This window comes from Hemitrygon akajei, chromosome 12 (genome assembly GCF_048418815.1).
Source record: "Hemitrygon akajei chromosome 12, sHemAka1.3, whole genome shotgun sequence".
NCBI lineage: Eukaryota > Metazoa > Chordata > Chondrichthyes > Myliobatiformes > Dasyatidae > Hemitrygon > Hemitrygon akajei.
The window spans coordinates 17495555-17518576 of record NC_133135.1 but is presented as its reverse complement, the minus strand read 5'-3'; the positions used below and the strand labels follow the sequence as shown (position 1 = coordinate 17518576).

Below are 23022 nucleotides of genomic sequence, written 5' to 3'. Positions count from 1 at the left end.
GGTTCCTCTCGTCCTCACCTACCCACCCCGCCAGCCTCGGTGTCCAGCACAGAATTCCATCTCCAACGGGATCCCACCACCAAGCACATCTTTCCCTTCCTCCCCCACCACCCCCACCGTTTTCTGCAGGGATCGCTCCCTAAGTGACTCCCTAGTCCATTCATCCCTCCCTACTGATCTCCCTCCTGGCACTTAACCTTGCAAGTGGAACAAATGCGACACCTGCTCCAACACACCCTCCCAGCGTCAAATTCTGAGGCACACCGTTAGCCATGAGTCTTCAATCCGAGAAACAGCCTTCTATCATCACACTTTGCTTTCTGCTATCAAGCCAATTGCATGTACAAAATATTCTGTAGATGCTGGAATTCTTAAGTAACACACACAAAATGCAGAGGAACTCAGCAGGTCAGGCAACATCTACAGAGGGAAATGAACAGTTGACATTTTAGGTTCAGATCCTTCATCAGAACCCAACTGTATACTCAATTAGCTAGACCTCCTTGGATTCCATGTAATCTAACCATCAGCCTACCATGTAGAATCTTATGGAAAGCCTATGTAAGTTAATATAAACTGGTCTGTCCTCATCAACGCTTTGATCTTCTTATCAAAATCAAATAACATTATATTTACAGGCCTATAGTTCTCAGATTTTTCTTTACCACCCATCAATTAGCTGGCACCTCAACCGTGAATAATGATGCAAACACCTCACTATCACTTCTGCAATTTCTTCTCTAGCCTCCTACAGTGTTCTTGGATGAATCTTCTCAGGCCCTAGCGACTTGGCAATCTTCACATTTTTAAAGATATCCAAAACCTCCCTCCAATGCAGACTTTCTCCAAGATCATCCCCTTTAATTTTCCTAGTTGAAGTCTTTGTCTTTCACTATTGTAAAAAGAAGGAAATTATTCATTAAGGAATACACACAAAATGCTGGAGGAACTCAGCAAGCCAGGCAGTATTTATGGAAGTGCAGAGTCTACATTTCAGGCCGAGACCATTCATCAGGACTGGAGAAAATAAAGATGAGGAGTCAGATGAAGAAGGTGGGGGGGGGGGGGGAAGGGAAGAAACACACTGGAGGTAGGGGGACGGGTGAAGTAAAGGGCTGGGAAGTTGATAGGTGAAAGAAATATAGGGCTGGAGAAGGGGGAATCTGATAGGAGAGAACAGAAGACCATGGAAGAAAGGGAAGGGGACGGAACACCAGAGGAAGGTGATGGGCAGGTAAGGAGATAAGGTGAAAGAGGAAAATGGGAAAGGGGAATAGTGAGGGGGTGGGCTGCATTACTGGGAATCCGAGAAATCGATGTTCATGCCATCAGGTTGGAAGCTACCCAGACGGAGTATAAGCTATTGCTCTGCCGCCTGAGTGTGACTTCATCACGGCAGTAGAGGTGGCTATGGACTGACATGTCGGAATGGGAACGGAAATTGGAAATGGAATTAAAATGGGTGGCCACTGGGAGATCCCGCTTTTTCTGCTGGACAGAGCGTAGGTGCTTGGCAAGTGGTCTCCCAATCTACGTTGGGTCTCACTGATATACAGGAGGCCACACCAGGAGCACCAGACAATGACCCTAACAGATACACAGGTGAAGTGTCACCTCACCTGGAAGGACTGTTTGGGGCACTGAATGGTAATGAGGAAGGTGGTGTAGGGGCAGGTGTAGCACTTGTTCTGCTTGCAAGGAAAGTGCCAGGACGGAGGTCATTGGGGAGGGATGAATGGACAAGGGAGTAGCATAGAGAGAGATCCCTGCAGAAAGCAGAAAGTGGAGCGAGGGGGGGCAAAGGGAAAGATGTGCTTTGAGGTGGGATCCTGCTGGAGATGGCGAAACCCTATCCCTGGTGGGGTGGCGAGAGAATGGGGTGAGGGCAGATGTGCGTGAAATGGAAGACATGCAGTTGAGGGCAGTGTTGATGGTGGAGGAAGGAAAGCTCCTTTCTTTTCAGGTGGACGATATTTCCTTCGTTTTCACCCTGAGAGCAGATGCAGCAAAGATGGAGGAATTGAGTGAAGGCGATGACATTCTTACAAGTAAAAGGGTAGGAAGAGGTATAGTCCAGGTAGCTGTGAGAGTTAGTGGGTTTATAATAAACAGCAGCTGATTAGGTGTCTCCAGAGACAGAAACAGAGAGATCGAGAAAGGGGAGGTAGGTGTCGGAAATGGACCAGGTACATTTGAGGATAGGGTGGAAGTTGGAGGCAAAGTTGGTGAAGCTGACAAGCTCTACATGGGTGCAGGAAACAGCATCAAAACAGTCATTGCGTTGCTTAGAAAAAGCTCGGGAGTGATACCAGCGTAGGCTTGGAATATATTCTGTATCATGTAGCTGACTAAAAGGGCAAACATAGCTGGGACCCATGCAAGTGCCCACAGCCTCACCTTTTGTAGGAAGAAACTGGGAGGTGCTAAAGAGGAAATTATTGAACAAGAAACTACTGGGGTCCTGTTCGAGGGTAAGTATGAGGTGGTGTCTTGACAGTTGACACTGGGCCCCAGCAAGGTGGAGGTCAGTCTGCCAGACTACTATAGCACTTCCCTTATCTGAGGGTTTGATGGTGAGGCTAGGATTAGTGCAGAGAGTGGAAAACAATGCATTTGTAAGGAATGAGGTTGGAATTGGAGAGAGGGGTGGTGAAGTCGAGACAGTTGATGTCCCATCAGTAGTTAGCAATGAAAAGATCCAGAGCAGGTAGAAGACTAGATTGGAGTGTCCAGAAAGAAGAGGAAGGTTGAAGTCAGGACAAGGGGGTCATCAGTGCAGGCCTGGGAATCCTTGCCAAAGAAGAGGGCACAGAGTTGGAGGCGGCAGAAAAAGTGCTTAGCATCATGGCGGGCATGGAATTGAAGTGTGATGACTTACTGAGGACAGGACGTTCTGCCTCAGAGAGGGGAAGGAAGAGCGGAGACGTTGGTGAAGATCCAGCACAGATGACAGCTGGGATCAGAAGGAGGGGAGGAGGTTGATAGTGTCAGAGGAGAGGGGAAGGTTGGGATGTCCAAGGAAGGTAGGGTGAGAAGAAGATGGAATCTCTAAGGACCCAACAGCTGGCAGTGGGACCAGAGAGACATTGGAGTGCAGAGTGGTGATGGGAGAAGGGGAGACTAGGGTTCCAGTGTCAGCATGTAAAGTCCCAGCCTGGAGGTTTGCTGGTCAAGGTTGGAGTCTGAGTTGGTGGTTGCACAATTGACACTTTGAAGGTGTCCAAGGTTGTTGGAACCCGCATTTATGGTAGTGGAGTCCAGATTCAGAAGCTGCTCAGGATAGTTAGAACTGTTGAGGTCAGCAGCAGGGATCGTGGTCTGGAGATGTCTGTGCCTACTGGTGCTGGAGATGGCAGGTTCTGTAGTCTGTAGATGGGCGATCTTCTGATCCTTGCAGGACATGAGGAAGTCAAAGAACCAGCGACTGAAAGCGTGGATCCAGAGGATAAAGTAGTGGACAGATACATTGCAGGCAGCAGAGAGAGTATCCCGGAGTTGTGGAAGTGACTGGGATAGGGACCTTAGGTACCTTCTCATGGCGGAATGCATGTTTGGGAGAAGCAGTCAAATGAATGAGTATCAGGGGTCCTCACAGGGTCCAAAACAAGAGGCTTGAAAACAGATCAGGAAGCTACTTGGTATAAGCTGGCAACAAAGACGTGTTCCCAGGAGAGATAAGTGGGTCTAGGTAAGCAAATGGTCATCTTTATCTCCTTATCTGCCCATCAACCCCCTCTGGTGCTCTTCCCCCTTTTCTTTCTTCCATGGACTTCTGTCTTCTCCTATCAGACTCCCTCCTCTCCAGCCCTGCATCTCTTTCACCTATTGACTTCCCAGCTCTTAACCTCAACCCTCCTCCCCTTTCCTGGTTTCACCTACCACCTAGTGTTTCTTCCTCCCCTCCCCCCACCTTTTAACTCTAAAGCACCTTTTTATCAAAAAGATGAAGGGTCTCGGCCTGAAACATAGACTGTACTCTTTTCTGTAGATGCTGCCTGGGCTGCCAAGTTCCTCCAGCATTTTCTGTGTTGCTTGTATTTCCAGCACCTGCAGATTTTCTCTTATTTGTATTCATTAAGGACCCTGCCCAACACACAAAGACGTCCCTTTGGTCTTTGAAGGCCTTATTCTCCCCTTGTTACTTTTCTCCTTAATATACATTAGAGACAGTGGAGGAGGTGGTAGATCAGCTATAATCACTAAGTTTAAGAGACATTTAGACAGCCATTTGGATCTGTTTTTTTTATATATATTAGACATACAAAGCGGAACTGGCCCTTTTGGCCCACCAAGCCGCAATGCCCAGTAATCCTTAGCCTAATCACAGGACAATTTACAATGACCAATTAACCTACTACCTGCAGGAGGAAACTGGAGCACTTGGAGGAGACCCACCTGCAGACAGGAAGAATGTAAACTTTCCTAGAGAATGCCAGAATTGAACTCCAATGCCCGAAGCTCTAATGCCAACTGCTACGCTACTGGCAAGGCACAGAAATATATATATATATCTATCTATCTGCCAGGGCTGGGGGTTGGTGTGGGTGCAGACACACCCAGCCCTGAGAAACTAGACAAGGTCATTTGATCCCAAGCAATTGGTTTATTGATCATTACAGAATGTCTCTCTGGTGCTTCCCACTCCCTCCCCCTTTTCCTAACCATGATGCCCCCCCCTTCTTGCCTCTTTCGCACTCTCTGTCCACAATAGAGACCCATATCAGAATCAGGTTCATCATCAGTCCCATATGTCATGAAAACTGTATTTTTTGTGGCAGCAGTATAGTGCAATACATAAAATTACTGCAGTACTCTGCAAAATCCTTAGGCACATGTATATAGCAAGGGTGCCTAAGACTTTTGCAGAGTAGGCCAGCGCAGATAAAAGGCGAAAGAGTCCACTTCTGTTGTTCTCTTGAGACTCACAGAATCCAAGTCTCTCTATTTAATCAAAGTTCTTGGGGAGAACTTATGGTATAAGATTTTATATGCAAATAATTATACATCAATATCGTCCTAACATTATTGAAGCCAGTGAAAGCAATTCAGGTGAGGGTTATAGAGAAACCGTAACAGTTCTCATGCTCACTCTGCCTCAAGCAGGATATCTGACAGAAAGAATAAAATAAAACCAATGCCTTCAGCACACAAAGGAACCAAAAACAAAAATGATTCCCCTTCTGCCAACCTCTCTTTTTTCCTCCTAATTCACAAATAGTCTGTTCGCTTCCTTGGAAATTTGTTCTTTTTTTAGAAGGAAGTAGCAAATGAAAAGTAGAAATTAAATCCTGCTACATGAGTGGGTCAGGTAAAACTCCAAGTACTACAACAATACTCATGACATTGCAGTTCATTTTTTGAAGTATCTTAACGGTCAACAGCAATCACATGATGCCCTTTCACTTTACTTCTAACATTGTGCTACACTATCACTTGGTTTGAAATGAATTACATCATTCTGTGACTGGCACTTTTAGGCAACGCAGATTAAGGCAAGCCAGGAAGTTGCAAGGTTCAAGATATTTAGGCTTGTGTAATTATAGCTTCTCTAATGACTTGTTTCTGATTTTAAACAACACTGACATGAGCCGATAATCTGTGAACACGATTGCTCATTGGTTCCTGATAACTGCTTTAATATTAACAAGTACATTTTTTCTTGATCTAGTCAAAAACAAAAATTATCTTCAAAATATATAACCCTTACAAGCTGGGACTTCAATGTTCAGTGTTTTCTTATTACAGAAAATATAACCTAGGGCATAATTAACATAAACTGTCAGTGGCTATTTTATTGGGTACACTTGGACATTTGCTTATTAATGCAAACATCTAATCAGCCAATCATGTGGCAGCAACCCAATGCACAAAAGCATCCAAACATGGTTAAGAGGTTCATTTGTTGTTCAGACCAAACATCAGATTGAGGAAGTAATGTGATCTGTGACTTTGACGATGGAATAATATTTGGGTGTAATTTCAGATACTGCCCAAGGTAAAAATAACTAAAACACTTTTTTTTAACCTTTGCATTCTAAACTTCTACATTCCTAGAGCCTTTGATTTCTTAAATTTTCATATTTTTGTGTTCCCTCACAACTCATCACTCAACATTAAGAAAATTTTGATGTCTACCTGAATCCAAATAGATGGCCATCCAGTCCTCAACTTTCATCTGCTACAGTTTTTCATCCTCACTTATTCTATCAAAATCCTATAGGTCCTGCTGAAGGATCTTGGCCCAAAACGTTGACTGTTTATGCTCCTCTGTAGATTCTGCCTGACTTCCTGAGCTCATCCAGCATTTTGTGTATGTTGCTCAATACTTCCAGCATCTGCAGAACCTATTGTGTTCCTAAGGGAAAGGCATGCTATCATCCTCACAACTTAACCTGCCTTCCAACTTGCTGCCTTTTCCTTCCTTGATCCAAGTTATTAACCTTCAAACTGAAAATCCAGAGCCATACCATAGATTCTGAGTACTTCACTTGACATATCCTACCTACGTGAATACTGCTTGTTCCCTTTTGTTCTATCTCTCAACCATTTACCGATCTGGAAGTTGTACTAAAGCTGCAGAGAATGTTGCTGAGGCCTTATTTGGGGTACTGTTTGTAGTTGCAGTCGTCTCTCTACAGGAAAGACCTTTATAAAATTGAAAGAGTTACAAAATTTACAAGGATGTTGCCAGGATTACACTCACTGGAATTCAGAAGAATGAAGGGTGACCAAACTGAAACCTATCAAATGTTGAAAGGCCTTGATACAGTGGATTAGGAGGATGTTTCCTATGGTGGGAGAGTTTGGGACCACAGAACACAGCCTCAGAATAGCAGGGTATCTTTTTAGACCAGAGATGAGGAGGCATTTCTTTAGCCATAGAGTGATAAATCTGTAGAATCTGTTGCCACAGCTGGCTGTAGAAGCCAAGTCTTTTAGGTTTATTTAAGGCTGAGATTGGTAGATTTGAGATTGGTCAGGGCACGAAGGCAGGAGATTGGGGCCGAGAGAAAAAGGGATCAGCCATAATTAAATAACAGAGGAGACTCGATGGGCCAAATGGACTAATTTTGCTCCTATATCTTATGGTTTTATGGACCCGAGTTATAAGAAAAGGTTGAAATGGTTAGGACTTTATTCCCTAGAATGTAGAAGATTTGATAGAAGTATACAAAATTATGAGGCGGATAGATAAGACAAACGTAAGCAGTCTTTTTCTAATAAGGTTGGGTGAAACAAGAGCTAGAGGTCATGGGTTAAGGACAAAAGGTGAAATGTTTAAGGGGAACATGAGGGGGAACTTCTGCACTCAGAGTAGCGAGAATGTGGAACAAGATGCCAACGGAAGTGGAGGGTGCAGTTTCGATTTTAGCACAAGAGAAATTTGGATAGGTACATGGATGGGAGGGGTATGGAGGGTTATGGTTTGGTTGAGGGTCGATGGAATTATGTAGATTAAGAATACAGCACAAATTAGATGGGCTGGAGGTTCTGTTTCTGTGCTGTAGCACTATGACTCATCTTAAATGCATTCTATCTTTTAAATGCCTGTATTTGTTTTATTTTTAGTTTCCTAAAAGTTTTCCACAGCAGGGTGGGGGATGGATGTGAAATTTTAATCCATAATGTAATTGTGTTCCCTGGCTCTTATCATTACATTCAGTAGAAATAATTAAATCTATGTAAACAGTCTACCCTATTAAGTTGAACTTCAGATTCAGTTTATTGTCATTTAAAAACCACAAATGCAATGCAGCTAAAAAATGAGACAAAATTCCTCCAGAATGATATCAACAAAGCACATGACAAAATAGACGACACCAGAAAATCCACATAACATTTGGCAATCCCAATCCAGAGTCCAGAGAGGCTGCTGCCTATTAATATCGCGCTACCGTCTTAGCGCGTTCTCCAGAAAGGAACTCCAAACCCACCAGACAAACAAGACCAAAAACTAAAGCTACAAGACCTGCACAAAACCACATAGTTACAACATATAGTTACAACAGTGCAAACAATACCATAATTTGATTTAAAAAAACAGACCATGGGCATGGTAAAAATAGTCCAAAGATGTTATAAGACTAAGTTCGAAAGAAACCACCACACAGTTTCCACACGTCCTCAGGGTCCCGAATGACTCATCATCCCACGCCGGTGACAGAAGGGAATACCCCCGCTATGGACTTCCACGGCGCCGCCCGATTCAGCCTCACAGACGCAGCACACAATGAAAGCTCCGTCAAACCCAGCCTCGCAGACACAGCACACACTGAAAGCAATCTGACCGCAGCGGACTCCATCGAACCTCCGAGCCTCCAACCATCCCCTCTGGCACAGTTTCTCCGAGCACCATCCTCTGTCGAGCATATTAAGATACCCCTGCCACCAGCAATGCGACCCCGAGGACTGGGGGCCTGTTCTTCTCAGCAGAGACCCGGACCTCACAGCAGCAGCAGCAACGAAGAAGGCCTTCCTGGAGATTTCCAGATGTTCCTCCGTGCTCCCACATCCATTTTTCATCAGATTAGGATTGTGCATGGCACTCCGCTTGACAAATAACAGGTATCAATTCCAGAGAGGCCACTGCAGACTGCGTTGTGCTGCCATCTTGGTTGTCTTGGTTGAACTTGATCAATTCATCTCAATTGTCCAGTTTATGGCACTGGTGAAGCACGGCGATGATTTGCTGGCACCAAACAAAACTATAACTACTTTATTAATCACACTTGTTCTCAGAACTGAACACTGCAAAAACCTGTAACTTAACTTTCAGAGTTGACCTCTTAAACTGCCGATATGACCTGGCATCTTTGTGGTGTGAACTGAAGTCTCAAAGGTGCAGGATGGTTGCAGTGGGCCATGTGCGTGCCAAATTGAGCAGGCAGGCTGGGCCCGAAAGCGGGAATGAGACAATGTTTGGCCATTGCTGGAGCAAACTTGAAAGCAATTCAAAGCTCCAGAACCAAGGTGTGGCAGAGTCAAGGCAGTGGGGGCCTGGGCCTGAGAGTGAGGAATGATCTGCTCTTTGGCCAATTTAAGATTGGAAATGTTGGGCACGGGCTGAATGGAACCAGCAGTGCATAGGCCCGAGAGCATAGGCCAGGGTCCAGGAGCAAGAAATGGCTTGCTGTTTGGCCAGTTTAAATGCTGTGCCAGACTGAAATGGTCAGGGTGTTAGGGCTGGTGTTCAGCTCACTGGCCCACGAGGTTTACTCATCTCTGTGCTGAACCGAGGCTGCAGGTCAGTTAACGGGCTCCTGAATCGACTGCAGTGATAACTGGCTTCGTGGAATGGACTCACCTTTCGGAACTTTGGTTCTGTATGTTACTTGCATAAATTTATTGTTTGCACATTGGATGTTTGATGGTCTTAACGGCCTCTATTAGGTTTCTTTGTTTTGTGGCTGCCTGTAAGGAGTCAAATCTCAAGGTTGTATACAGCCTAATGAACCTCTACAGATAACTAAAGATTTTAAATCAGGGAATTTATTTTGATGTATATTCTTTTTCTAGTTCTGTATGTGAATAGATCAAAGCTGAGGTCAAAAGCAATGTCTTGTTCAAGGATGAAGTGCTGCCACATGCAGCTGTGGAGGCCAGGTCGTTGGGTGTATTTAAGGCAGAGATTGATAGGTTTTTGATTGGACATGGAATCAAAGGTTATGGGGAGAAAGCTGGGAAGTGGGGTTGGGGAGGAGAGAAAAAAAGAATCAGTTATGATTAAATGGCAAAGCAGACTCGAAGGGCCAAATGGCCTAATAGTGTTCCGATATCTTATTATGGTCAAGCAAACTGCCCTGTTGTGCACCTTAAATACGTCCTATGCATTTCAGCTACAGCTTGACTACAACAGTTGTAAATGTTTTGCATGGCACCACATTTAAGTTAATGATTTTCCCCATCTTGATCACCTTTCAGCACACACACACCTATCAGCTACTAGTGGTTGTGCAAACTTTTATGGATCTACAGAACACCAGCTGCAGATCTAAATACACAATAAACCACTTCCTGCCTGTGATCATTTAGCCAATTCTCAATCCACAAGAGGGTTTGTTGTGGCTTATCTAAAGATTTATGGAAGTACAAGACTATGCTTACTAGGTTACTCATGTCCACTAAATGAATAATTTGAGGTTTCAATCAAATTTCAAGATACAAACTATTTTCCAGTAATTTCATTGGGTTTTCTTGATACAACCTTCTCTTAATAAAATAATGGACCAGTGTTTTTCTTAATACAAAGTTAATATTATTGTTTTTAAAAAAAGGATTCAAAGCAAATTTATCAGAATTTCATTAGTTCAGCATTCCACTATAATCAACCCTAGCAAGTGATTATAAAATAGGCAGTTCATGTGCCTGCTCTTTAACTCTTGGAGGGTAAACCTGATTGGTTGATCTCTCATTCTTCATAAGAACATCTCCTTGTATTTTAAAGGCTGGCTATTTTGTTATTAACAGCATCATTTAAAACATTCAGTTGCTTATCTTCAAGAGTGGAAATAAAAGAAAGTATTTCAGGTTTTGGAAATCTGATCCAATCACAAAACCCATTCAATACATTTTGGCCTATTGTTGATCCACCTGCCATGTATGATGACCACTGTCAAAACATAAATGGTATTGTTAACATTTACCTTTCTCAACCTTCCACTATGCCAGGTTTCCATGGATTACACACCAGTGCCTTTATATACAGTGCCTACAAAAAGTATTCACCTCCCTTGGAAATTTTCATGTTTTATTGTTTTACAACACTGAATCACAGTGGATTTAATATGGCTTTTTTGACCAAGACTCTTTCTTGTCAAAGTGAAAACAAATTTCTACAAATTGGTCTAAATTTATGACAATTATTGAACACAAAATAATTGATTACATAATTATTCAGCCCTTCAAATCAGTATTTAGTAGATGCACCTTTGGCAGCAATTCCAGCCTTGAGTCTGTGTAGCTACATCTCTATCAGCTTTGCACATCTGTACACTGCAATTTTCCCCATTCTTCTTTACAAAACTGCTCAAGCTCTGTCAGATTGCTTTGGGATCATGAGTGAACAACACTCTTCAAGTCCAGCCACAAATTCTCAGTTTAAGGCCTATACATCTGATTTGGCCACTCCATGACATTAACTTTGTTGTTTTTAAGCCATTTCTGGGTAGCTTTGGCTTTATGCTTAGGTTATTGTCTTGCTGGAAAACACATCTTCTCCCAAGTTGCAGTTCTTTTGCAGACTGCATCAGGTTTTCCTCCAGGATTTCCCTGTATTTTGCTACATTCTTTTTACCCTTTACCTTCAGAAGCCTTCCAGGACTGCTACAGATGATGTGTGGTGTTGGCTTAGGCCAAACATAGTGTTTAGTCTGATGGCCAAAAAACTCAATTTTGGTTTAATCAGACCATAGAACCTTCTTCCAACTGACATCAGAGTTTCCCACATGCCTTCTGGCAAACTCTAGCTGAGACTTCATGAGTTTTTTTTTTGAACAGTGGCTTTCTCTTTGCCGCTCTCTCATAAAGTTGTGACTGGCGAAGCACCTAGGCAACAGCTTGTAACTCCCCCAGAGTTATCATAGGTCACTTGGTGGCCTCCCTCACTGGTCACTCAGTTTTTGAGGACAGCGTGCTCTAGGCAGATTTACAGCTGTACCATATTCTTTCCATTTCTTGATGATTGACTTAACCGTACTCCAAGGGATATTCAGTGACTTGGGACAATTTTCTTGTAGACCTTCCAGATTCAGGTGTATTTTTACTACAATCAATCGAAACACCTTGACTGCACAAGGTGATCTCTATTTAACTGATTATGTGACTGCTAAAACCAACTGGCTGCACCAATGATTTGGTGTGCCACATTGAAGGAGGTGAATATTATGCAATTAATTATTTTGTGTTTTTATATATGTAATTAATTTAGATAATTTTGTAGAGATCTGTTTTCACTTTGACACAAAAGAGTCCAATTCTGTTGATTAGTATCGATAGATGACAAATTAAATCCACTGTGATTCAATGTAAAACAATTAAGCATGAAAACTTCAAGGGGATGAATACTTTTTATAGGTGCTGTAAGTTGACAAACTGATACCCAATCAATAAAACCACTCTTCTTAGCCAAAGTTCCAGGCTGGATCAAACAGTTTGTAATCACTGCATTCATTTTGATTCTTACCTATGCGGTCAAATCTACATCCTCTCTATTCCAAGTCTGTCTGCTTCAATTAGTGCAATATCGATACTTGCACACAATGCTCAAACTATTTACTAAAATCACTTTATATGTTTATTATATCCAGGCATGGCTATTCCAATGCTCACCAGATTAAAAAAATCTGATGAAGTCCTGATGAAGAGTCTCAGCATGATACATTGACTGTTTATTCTTTCCCATAGATGCTGCCTGGCCTGCTGAGTTCCTCCAGCATTCTGTAAGTTGCTTGGATTTCCGGTTCTGCAGATTTTCTCAACATTGTGATTGTACTACTACACCACTGTGGAGTATCTTCCAGAGATGCCTTTCCTGAAGTAGCTCAAGTCATCCCTTTGACAGTTCAGTAAAACCATCTCTCACTGCTCACCCCTCTGTGATCTCTGCTGCCCTGTGAAGTCCTGATGAAGGGTCTCAGCCAGAAAAGCAACTGTTTACACTTTTCCACAGATGCTGCCTGACCCGCCAAGTTCCTCCAGCATATTGTGTGTGTTGCTTGGATATCCAGCATCTGCAAATTTTCTCATCTTTGTAAAACAAAATCTCTCATTTTCCAATTGCTGCACATTTGGATGAGGTCATCCAAAACTCTGCTGCTATGTCCTTGTTTGCACCAAGTCTCCTTTTACCAATCAATACTGACCTTGTATTTAAAAAGTGCATGCTGGCATTCAAATACCTCCACTGCCCCACCTGCTTGATTGCTTGTACTTTTCCTCCCACTGCTGTCTTCACTTTGGACATGAAAGTTTTACCTTCCTGTTTCTACTCTCCCATCCAACACTGCTTTCTGTTCTTAAACATCACTTCGGAGATTCACCTTCTTGTTTTGCTTACATCTATGTAAAACCATAGAGGTAAAACTCTATATTAAAAGGTCCTATTTATTGCAAATGGCTGCTTTTGCAACACGTTCACTTTTGCTGACACTAAACCTTTGCCAGTTAGTTTGCATGCTGGCAAGTGCTACACTCAGGATTTCACATTTCCAGACTGCGCACGGCTATGAGTCAGTCTGCTCATAAGATTCATTGAAATCCTCACTGTTTGGTCAGCATGATGTTTTAGTGAACTGGAGACTCTGGGGAATCCCATAATAGAGACAAATTTATGCAGCTGTGTTTACAATTCTATTTATTGTTACTTCAGTTGAGAATGGAAACTTCTGTCATCAATTGAAAGGGATTTTCTATTGCTTTAAATAGATTTTTCACTTGATATACAGATTACATTAGCTGCTGTCATTGACTGATTCTCAACTACTTTAAATGGCTCTATCTTCTGCTCAACATGCAGGTTGTGTCATTCGACTCCTAGTTATTTTGAAAGAGGGGAAATATTACAAAGACAAAAGACACCAAAAAAACTTTCTAAAACGTAACTGCCATTAGAAGCTCTTAAGAACACAGAACTGCCCTGCCCAGGGAGCAAGCCTTTCAGCACATAATGTTGAGGAGCGCATGATGACAAATCAAACTACTATATTTTTCACTTCAGGTATGGCGCAGATCAGGTCCTTCCAGCCCTTTGAGCCGTGCTTCCCAACTTAATCCTAGCTTAATCACGGGACAATTTACAATGAACAATTAATCTACTAACCAGTACGTCTTTGGACTGTGGGAGGAAACCGGAGCACCCAGAGGAACGCACAGTAGGGATCCATATCTCTCTATTTCCTGCAAATACATGTACTTATCTAAAAGTCAGCTGAATAGCACTATCTTATCTGCTTCTACCACCACCACCACTAACGTGAGTTCCTGACAGTACTACCCACTGTGTAAAAACACTTGCCCTTTAAACTTTCCTCTATCACCTAAAACTATTCCTACTGGTATTTAGCATTTCTGCACTAGGCAATGGATTTGGCTGTCTTCTTTATCCAAATCTTTTAATTTTATATACCCTCAGCATCTGATGTTTGCCCAATCTTGCATTATAGTTAATACCCCCTAGTCCAGGCAGCATCCTGGTAAAACTTTTCTGCACCATGTCCAAAGTCCCCACTTCCTCCAAGTATGGCCTGACCAAAATTTTGTACAACAGTATCATGATCTCCGGTTCCTGAAGGTTGTTATGGTCAGGGGTGGTAGTGAAGATAAGTTCCCACTATCTATTAAATTTTCCCAATAGCATGCATCTCAAATAGCCTCTGACAACTAAGTCAGCTCCTGGCTTTCACGTATGGCTTAGCTACTAAGCCTGGCGGAATCATTTCTACAGAAGGGGCAAAAGGAGGTTACTGGCAACTGAAAACTAGTTTCACTGGGCAGACAGGGCTCATCAGCTGTGACTGAAAGCTCAACTAGGAGAAGGAAAACTGATCTCAAACCTCCGCTGCCTTATGGCTATACCCATTTATGGGGAAGGCTTTGGGAGTAAAGCCCAAAGAAAAATACGGAGCTGGAGTCCTATATGGAGTTCAACACTGACTGGCAACTCCTGTGATGCTGCTGGGCCCAAACTGTATTGGTCTCTGCCATTCCTCTTTTTTTATCAGTTACATGGAGGGAGGGAACCTGCTACACAGGCAACAGCTTACTCTTCATATTATACTGCCCTGGCTTGGGCATCACATAGTTGACAAATGGAAGGCAACATCCGTGGTCGCCCCAACCAAAGGAGGACCTCAAGATCATGATTTCCAAGCTCTTAAAATCTATCCCCTTAGTGATGAAGGCAAGCTTGCTACACTTCTCTACCATTGTATGTACGTGCATTACCACTTTCAAGGAGGTATCAACTTGGACCGCTTGCACATCAATGCTAGGAATTCCATTAACTGTATATTTACCCCATGCATTTAATGTCCCAATTCACAACATTTTACACTTGCTCAGATTAATCTCCCTCAGTCACTTATCCACCCAGAACTGTAACTGCTGTATCCTTCAACTTTCTGCACTGTATTCAGAGCAACCAATTTTTCTGCTGTCTGCAAACTTGCTTAGTAACCCATCTATATTTTTGTCTGAATCATATATATATTACAAACAGAAACCCAGCATGTGTTCCTGAATAATTGCAATCAACCCAAATTTAAAGGAGAATGTGATATTAAATAACTACAAAAAAGATTAAATGTATGCATTAAGAGCAATATATTAGAAAAGTGGACCCAAGTTAAATCTGAAGATTTTCTGGTTGGGTTGAAATGGTTATTTATAGCTGATGTTTGAATTTTCCAAGTTAAGAAAACACACATTAGCAACTGTTTAGTAACACATTTGCTTGGATGGGAAAGTAATTTTATATAAAAGTTGTTAATTACCTGGTGGGAAGAACATTTCCTTTTATATTTCTTGTTTGTTCTTTAAAATTGAAAAAGGAAAAAACACCATCTGCCAAACAGCCATATTTTATATATGTAAACAAAAGCTTCCAAAACAAGTTTCAGTTTATGATCAACTGGTCTGCACAAATATTAGCCACTTTTTCTTTGACTCATCAAGAGATCAATGAAACTGCTGCATTATATAAATTTTGTACCAAACACTAGCAAGATTCAGGGTAAACATTCAGAAATTACTTTTGTGAAAACCTACAATCTAAAGAGTGAGTGAGGATTTCCTTTTCTTTTGTATGCAATTTCATGCTGTCAAAAGTGATCAACTGATTCCACAAACTATGCACTAACTTTCAAGGACCCATTCTCAGTATTATTTATTTCCTTCTTTTGCACATTCATTGTTTCTCAGTATGTGTGCAGATTTTCATTCACTCCATTGCATTTCTTTGTTCTACTGTGAATGCCTGCAAGAAAATGAATCTCAGGGTTGTGTATGGTGACATGTATGTACTTTGATAATAAATTTACTTTGAACTTTGAAATTTACTTTCATTGTTTTTAAAGTGCAGTTTGAACAGCCTCAAATATCTTCCAGCTAGTTTCTCAATCTTTTAAAAAATGCCTCTCAACAAAGCATTAACAATATTGCTTTTGTTCCAATAATTACACAAAACATCAAAAGATAATTTTCAATTGAAAGCCTGTGACCAATATTTTTCACAGGGATTGGCACTATTATTCACATGAACAATCTGGATATGAATGCAGGAGATACGATCATTAAGTTTATAGATGATATGGAAATTGACAGTGTTTAAAAAGACCTTCGAGCCATGTGCCCAGCAACCCTCTGATTTTAATCCTAGCTTAATCACAGGACAATTTACAACGACCACTTAACTTACTAATCAGTCGTGGGAGGAAACTGGAGCACCCAGAGGAAACCCACATGGTCACAGGGAAAACGTACAAACACCTTACAAGCAGTTGTAGGAATTGAACCTGGGTCGCTAGTACTGTAAAGCGTTGTGCTAACCATTATGCTACTGTGCCATCCAGTAAATAGAGAGATAGTGAGGTTCTGTTCTCCTACTGGAGGTGTCTATAACCAGAGGATACAAGTTTAAGGTAAAGGTTAGGAGATTTAGAGGCAACATGAGTTGCTTTCTCCCAAGAGACTGCCTGAAATCTGAAATGCAATGTCTGAGAGTACAACATAGGCACATACTTGCATAACATTTAATGAATTTTTAGAGAAGTATTTGAAATGCCCGAGAAAAGGACTTTGGTAAGGATAGGCACATGTTGGATAGCACAGACACAGTAGGTCATAGGGTCTACATCCACATTCCCATCCATCACTAAGACCCATCCAAGAGAAGATAAACTTACAGAAGTGGTCAATGAGGAAGGAAGGAAGAAAAGCACAATGTTTCTCAACCATTATAAAAACTTTGTGTAATGAATTTTAAAAGATATAAGAGGCAGTAAATTTAAAGAAAAACCAGAAACTGTAAACTAAAGACACTATATTTATAATCATTGCAGATTTATAATCAGTTTTACGTTAATGATTAAATCTAAACTGTTATTGACAACTATGTCCTGCCAGATTGCGTGCTCCAATGATTACCAGAGGTTCTGCTGTTTTACTTTAGATTCAACCATGTTAGATTGGTCTGGCAAATGGCCAAACGAAATAGACACCTTGCCGCTTCAGGGTGGGGTTTAGGCTTCAGGCTGACAACGCAGTACAGACCAACAAGAAATATGGAAATATTTGGCAGAAAAATCAACTATTTGTGTGTTATGGTCTCTTCCAGAAAGGGGTAGAAAGTGTAAGAGCTTTGTCATTGTACTTGCTCTGTATGCCAGAGGCCTAATCAGTCACAAGAAAATTCTCCCTCATGGGTTGAAGGCTAGAAATAATACAATAAAGCAAAGCCATAAATGAAACATATAATTTGTCTCTTTAAATAAAATAATTAGAGTGGAGGAAGAAGAAAAATGAGCAACAGGTCTGTCTTCTTTTTATACCTCCTGGCAACCTGTCAAAGTGCAGTATTAGCCAAACCCTATGAGTACCATTCTGACTTGTTCTATAAAACAGGAAATGAAGTGTAATGAACACAATGTAATGTCATCACAGAATTTTAAACCTTACTTGTAGTCTATCCACTTGAGGCATTAATCTATTCTAGAAATTACTATCTACAAAGTATCAGCATGTATTGGCCACATCATTTGATTATAGGCCATAAGACCCTGATACATAGGAGCAGAATTAGGCCATTCAGCCCATCAAGCCTGCTCTGCTATTCCATCATGGCTGATTTATTATCCCTCTCAACCTATTCTCCTGTCTTCTCCCAATAACCTTTGATGTCCTTACCAATCAAGAACCTCTCAACCGCTGCTTTAAATATACCTAATGACTTGGTCTCAGCAGCCACCCATAGCAATGAATTCCACAGATTCACCATGCTATGGTCAAAAAACTTCCTCATCTCTGTTTAAGAGATTGTATTCTGTTTTGCTGTGCCCTCAGGTTCTAGATCCTCCACTATTGGAAACATCCTCTCCATGTCCACTCTAGTTAGACCTTTCAATATCCAATAGGTTTCAATGAGATCTCCCCCACACCCTTCTAAACTCCAGTGAATTAAGGCTCAGAAGCCCAGAGCCATCAAACACTACTCATACGTTAACCCTTTTATTCCTGGGATTATTCTCCTGAACCTCCTCTGGACGCTCTCCAATCCTCTCCAATTTTGAACAAACATTTTTAGTAGAGCACAAAGCTCTTGACCTGAAACATTGATTCTTTATTCCTCTCCACAGAAGCTGCCTGACCTACTGAGTTCCTCCAGCATTTTGTGTGTGTTACTAAAACACAACTGTACATTTAAGATTGGACACCAATCTGTGGGGTTGCTAGTTACTGCTGAAGAGATAAAAAGGGCTGATCTATTTTGCTGTCAGCAGCAGACTCGGCTTCTACGTAGGTCTTGCCAACTGCCCTGTCTGACTGCCATATGATAAGAAATCACCCAGCTGGAATGCAAATAGGATAAGGATAGGTGGTGAAAGGCTGAGCAGCTCATTTCTTAAACAGCACATGCAAAGTTAAAACACTGTTTCTTGCTGCAGTTGTACAGAGGCTAGTTCACAATTTCATGCTTTATGCAAAATACATCAGGCTTGATTCCTGAGCCCACCATAATGAAAGTAACAGATAATGTTGGGGAACAAGCACAGTGCAATGTTTACCTGCCAGATCAGGATCTTTCACAACAATATGTGCATTCAACTCTTGCAGCTCTTGGTGAAGCTCATCTAGTTTTTTATTTGATTTTTTTAACATATTTTCCACATACGCAAGGTTTTTTTTATCAGTTGTGACTTTCTTGAGGTTCTCTGCTCCTTCCTTAATTTTAAGTTCCTTTCGTATTTCTCGTTTAATTGAATCCTTGATTTCATCCAGTCTCTGCTGCACCATGGTGTCCGACAAATCCAAGTTCTGGCATAGGCCCAGACACTCTGATACTGGATGACTTCGGCCATCACCCTGCAACAGAAGAATAATTTAAACAATCATTGCATAGTAAGAAATTTTTCCTCCCAGCAAACCAACTTGTGTGCAGAAATTAGAGCCTGTTTTCCAGACAAGCTTTCCATTATACCTAACCAGATAAACCACTTGGCAATGCACTAAAACCACAACTGCACACAATATATTCAGTCCTCCAACAAAAAGGTCAGAACTTCAAACAAAATATAGTTAGAGGGGTAAACATTTATTGAAAGATAACAGAAGAAATGTTACAAGTGATCACACGCCAGTGTAAAAAGTTCAAATAAGCTGTTTCTTAACCCAAGAGAGACTTTGAAAGAGCATAACTGGTCAAAATAAAAGAGTTTTTAATTAACCTACCATACGGAAACCATCAAATGCTCTATGTATAACTACAAAGAATCTATATATCAGCATGGCTGAACTAAATCTTGCTCAAGCTAAAGACAAATGAATAACTTGTGCAGTTGCTGGATTTGATGAAAAAAACAAGTGCTGAAAGTACTAAAAAGCATATCTGGTATCATCTGTGGCAAAACGCATTTCACATCTGGTAATGAATCATAGAAAGAAATGTTATCTCTATTTGTCACATGTACATCAAAACATACAATGAAAAGTCATGTTTCACTGTATGTCATGACATTTTCTTTTTACGTCATTTGCATCAAATCAGCGAGAACTGTGCTGGGACAATCCGCAGTGTCACCAAAATATGCCCACAATTCACTAACTCCAACCATAGATCTTGGGAACATGGGAGGAAAATAGAGTTGGCTTTCAATACTTCAAACTAATCATTTGTAAGACAAAACACTGAGTAATGGCAGATCATTCCACTCCGAAAGACGAGTGCCAATACTTATCCATTTCATGCCGATAATTTAAGTAATCTGAGCAAACTCCAAAAACCCTAACCCCAAATGATTAGAGAATAGATTTAAAAGATTCAAGACAATTGTACTTCTTGTACCAACTCAGCAAAATAAAAACTAAATCCATCATCTAGACACATATATTCAATACTACAAGAGATGGAAATTCTAGAGCATACACTTTATATAACACTAAAATCTAGCTCTATTTTCTCATCTTCTCTACTTCAACAGACTTGAAAGACTATTTGCCTGACTATCTATCTATTTCTGGAGGAGAGACAATCTCCTACAGCTAAATAACAATGAAACTCCAGCCCACAATCAGCCGGCTGGTGGCACAATGACATCAGTGCCAGACTCTGGAGCGAAGGCTCCCGAGCTTGAATCCAAGTCGGGCCACCCTCGAGCACACTTTCCATCTGTCCCAGGTTGAGTGTCAAGCTAGCCACTCGGCCTCGTAAAAAAAAACAAGGGTCGAGTCAGGAACGTTCATATCGTGACCCAGTTAATCCGAAAGTAGACCAATCCTGACACCACGCACAAGACAAGAATGGCTGATTGTCTGGTGCAACATGCTAAAAAAAAGTAGTCCACAATCCAATCTCACTGCTAGGTAATTGTCTGAAACCAAAAGACATGTGGAAAGCATGGCATCTTATCCTCAACTTCAGCTGAGTTTTCAAATTTACATTCTTTCCATAAATTCTTTCAACAGATGTGCTGCTAAAACTTTCTCCACATCTGACACCTTAACTCTCAACTGTTCTGATGCTCTCCTCACCTCCTAGTCATCTCTCTGCAGGTCTTACATTATTTGCAATTCTTCTGCACACTTCCTAGTTTACACTAAACACTGCTTAGTCTTCACTGATAACTTCTGAACCACTTTGATCTGCAGAAGCTTCAAAGTTCAGATGCTGAACTTGATCTCCAAATATCTCTGATCCCTTCTCAGTCCTCCAAGAACAATATGTTACTCCAGCTCTGTCTTGGATTAACTCCCATTTTCTTTTCTACGCCACCGGAGGGACCACCTTCAGGTGCACTGGCCCTGTGCACTAGAATTCCCTTAGCAGCTTTCTCAGTTCATCTATTACCCTGAACAACATTTTTAAAATAAGGTAAAATTATCTATACATTTACACCTGCTTAAGTTTTCATAAAACATCCCAAGAGCTATCCGCACACTGCCTCTAAGTTGTGCACTATAGCAACCTGGAAATATACCACCATTCCTTCTTACTCACGGGACATAGTTTCTGTAAGTCCTTAACCAATAGTTCTCTGGGAGTATTTTCATCTGAAGTATTGTAATGGCTCAAGTTGACACAACATTTCAAGGGCAATACTATTGCCCTGACTGAAATACCAGATAACAAAAAAAAATTGTGTATTGATTAATTAAATGAATGCATGAATCAATACTGTTTCCCAAAGTTTTCCTTTGACTTATCACCAATTTAATAACACAAGACATGCAGATCTATATTTCTATGGTGTCTTTCATAAATTTTCCAGTATGTCTTAAAGTAAATTACAACCACTTAATTAGTTTCTCTATTATAATGACTTCTCCTTTGGGTGGCACATTAGTGCAACACAATTACAGCACCAGCGACCCGTGTTCAATTCTGCTGCTGTCCATAAGGAGTTTCTACGTTCGCCTTGTGACTACATGGGTTTCCTCCAAGCACTCCAGTTTTCTCCCACATTCCAAAGACATAAGGGTTAGTAGATTAGTTGGCTACTTGAGTGTAATTGTTCAGCCAGAATGGCCTGTTACTGTGCTGTATCTCCAAATAAACAAAATAATCACATCTGTCATACAGGAAAATGGCAGCTGATTTGCAGAGAGTCACAGTTCTAACAAAAGTAGAGAAATAGCCAACAGACTGGTTGGGTAGTTCTGACCGTATCGTTTGAATGAACTGTGGATAAGTCCCTAGCTCTGCTTCAAAGTATGCAACAGATCCACTTCATTTGTGTAACTGAAGTGGAACTTCATCTCATCCAAAATATAATGCACCATCAGAGGAAATATTGAAGGAATCCTGCAAAGGAGTGTTAGCCTAGATTTCTAATATTTAAGCATGTGAAGTAAAAGTTGAACTCAGATCCTTTATGGTGGAGGTTTGTGTTTCATGATAAACTCTTGATGGTGCTTCGAGATAGCAGTTTTGTTGAAATAGTGTTCCCCAACCTTGAAACGTAATGGTCAAATGCTGTCTATTTTATCTCCACAATCTCCATCAGCAAGGGTGCGCCTCAAGGTTGTGTGCTTAGCTTCCTGCTCTACTCACTTTACACTTAATACTAAGCTAAGCACCGCTTCAACATCACATTCAAGTTTGCTGATGATTCCACTGTCGTGGGCCAAATTAAAGGTGATGCCGAATCAGAATATAGGAGGGTGATTGAAAATCAGACTGAGTGGTACCACAGCAACAACCTCTTACTCAATGTCAGCAAGAACAAGGAACTGATTATTGACTTCACGAGGAGAAAACCAGAGGTCCGTGAACCAGTCCTCACTGGAGCATCAGAGGTGGAGAGGGTCAACAGCTTTAAATTCCTTGGTGTTATCATTTCAGAGGACCAGTCCTGGGCCCAACACATAAATGCAATTATGAAGAAAGTACTGGAGGTTCCACTGCTTCCTGCCTTGCTCCTGGCTGTGGAGATGAACCTTTGACTGCTTAAAGGAGCCACACTTTAACTGGTGCTTCACAATGGACAACAAAGAAACAGAATTTGTATGTTTAAAAAGGAGATCTTTTCAGAATAAAAATGGAGTTTACAAAGCAAGTTGTTAGGTATCAGCATTTAACAAAGAGTTTAAAAAATATATACAGTATTTATATGGCATCTCTTCTGACTACTGATATCACAACTAAAGGAATATTTCTGAAGTGTAAACAGCTGAAAGCAGAGAAATGTAGCAGCTAAATTGTACCAGATGGTCTCTCAAATAGTACTGAAGTAAATGATCAGATGTATTTTAATGACGTTGTTTTCAGGATAAAGATCTAGAGAAAAGTGAATTGGGCCAGTATATGATGTGGTT

At 41.2% G+C, this 23022-nt stretch overlaps 1 protein-coding gene across 3 annotated transcripts in view; it reads right to left on the bottom strand.

Moving 5' to 3' along the window:
• Positions 1-23022, bottom strand: part of pkn2a (protein kinase N2a) — a 133627-nt gene that overhangs the window by 60619 nt on the left and 49986 nt on the right. For all 3 annotated transcript variants that reach the window (XR_012100995.1, XM_073062628.1, XM_073062629.1), the window contains exon 2: positions 18777-19074. Coding sequence is in view for 2 of the 3 variants with exons in the window: in XM_073062628.1 (XP_072918729.1) it covers positions 18777-19074 (298 nt within the window). In the remaining variant the exon portion in view is untranslated. The remainder of the gene's footprint in view (positions 1-18776; positions 19075-23022) is intronic.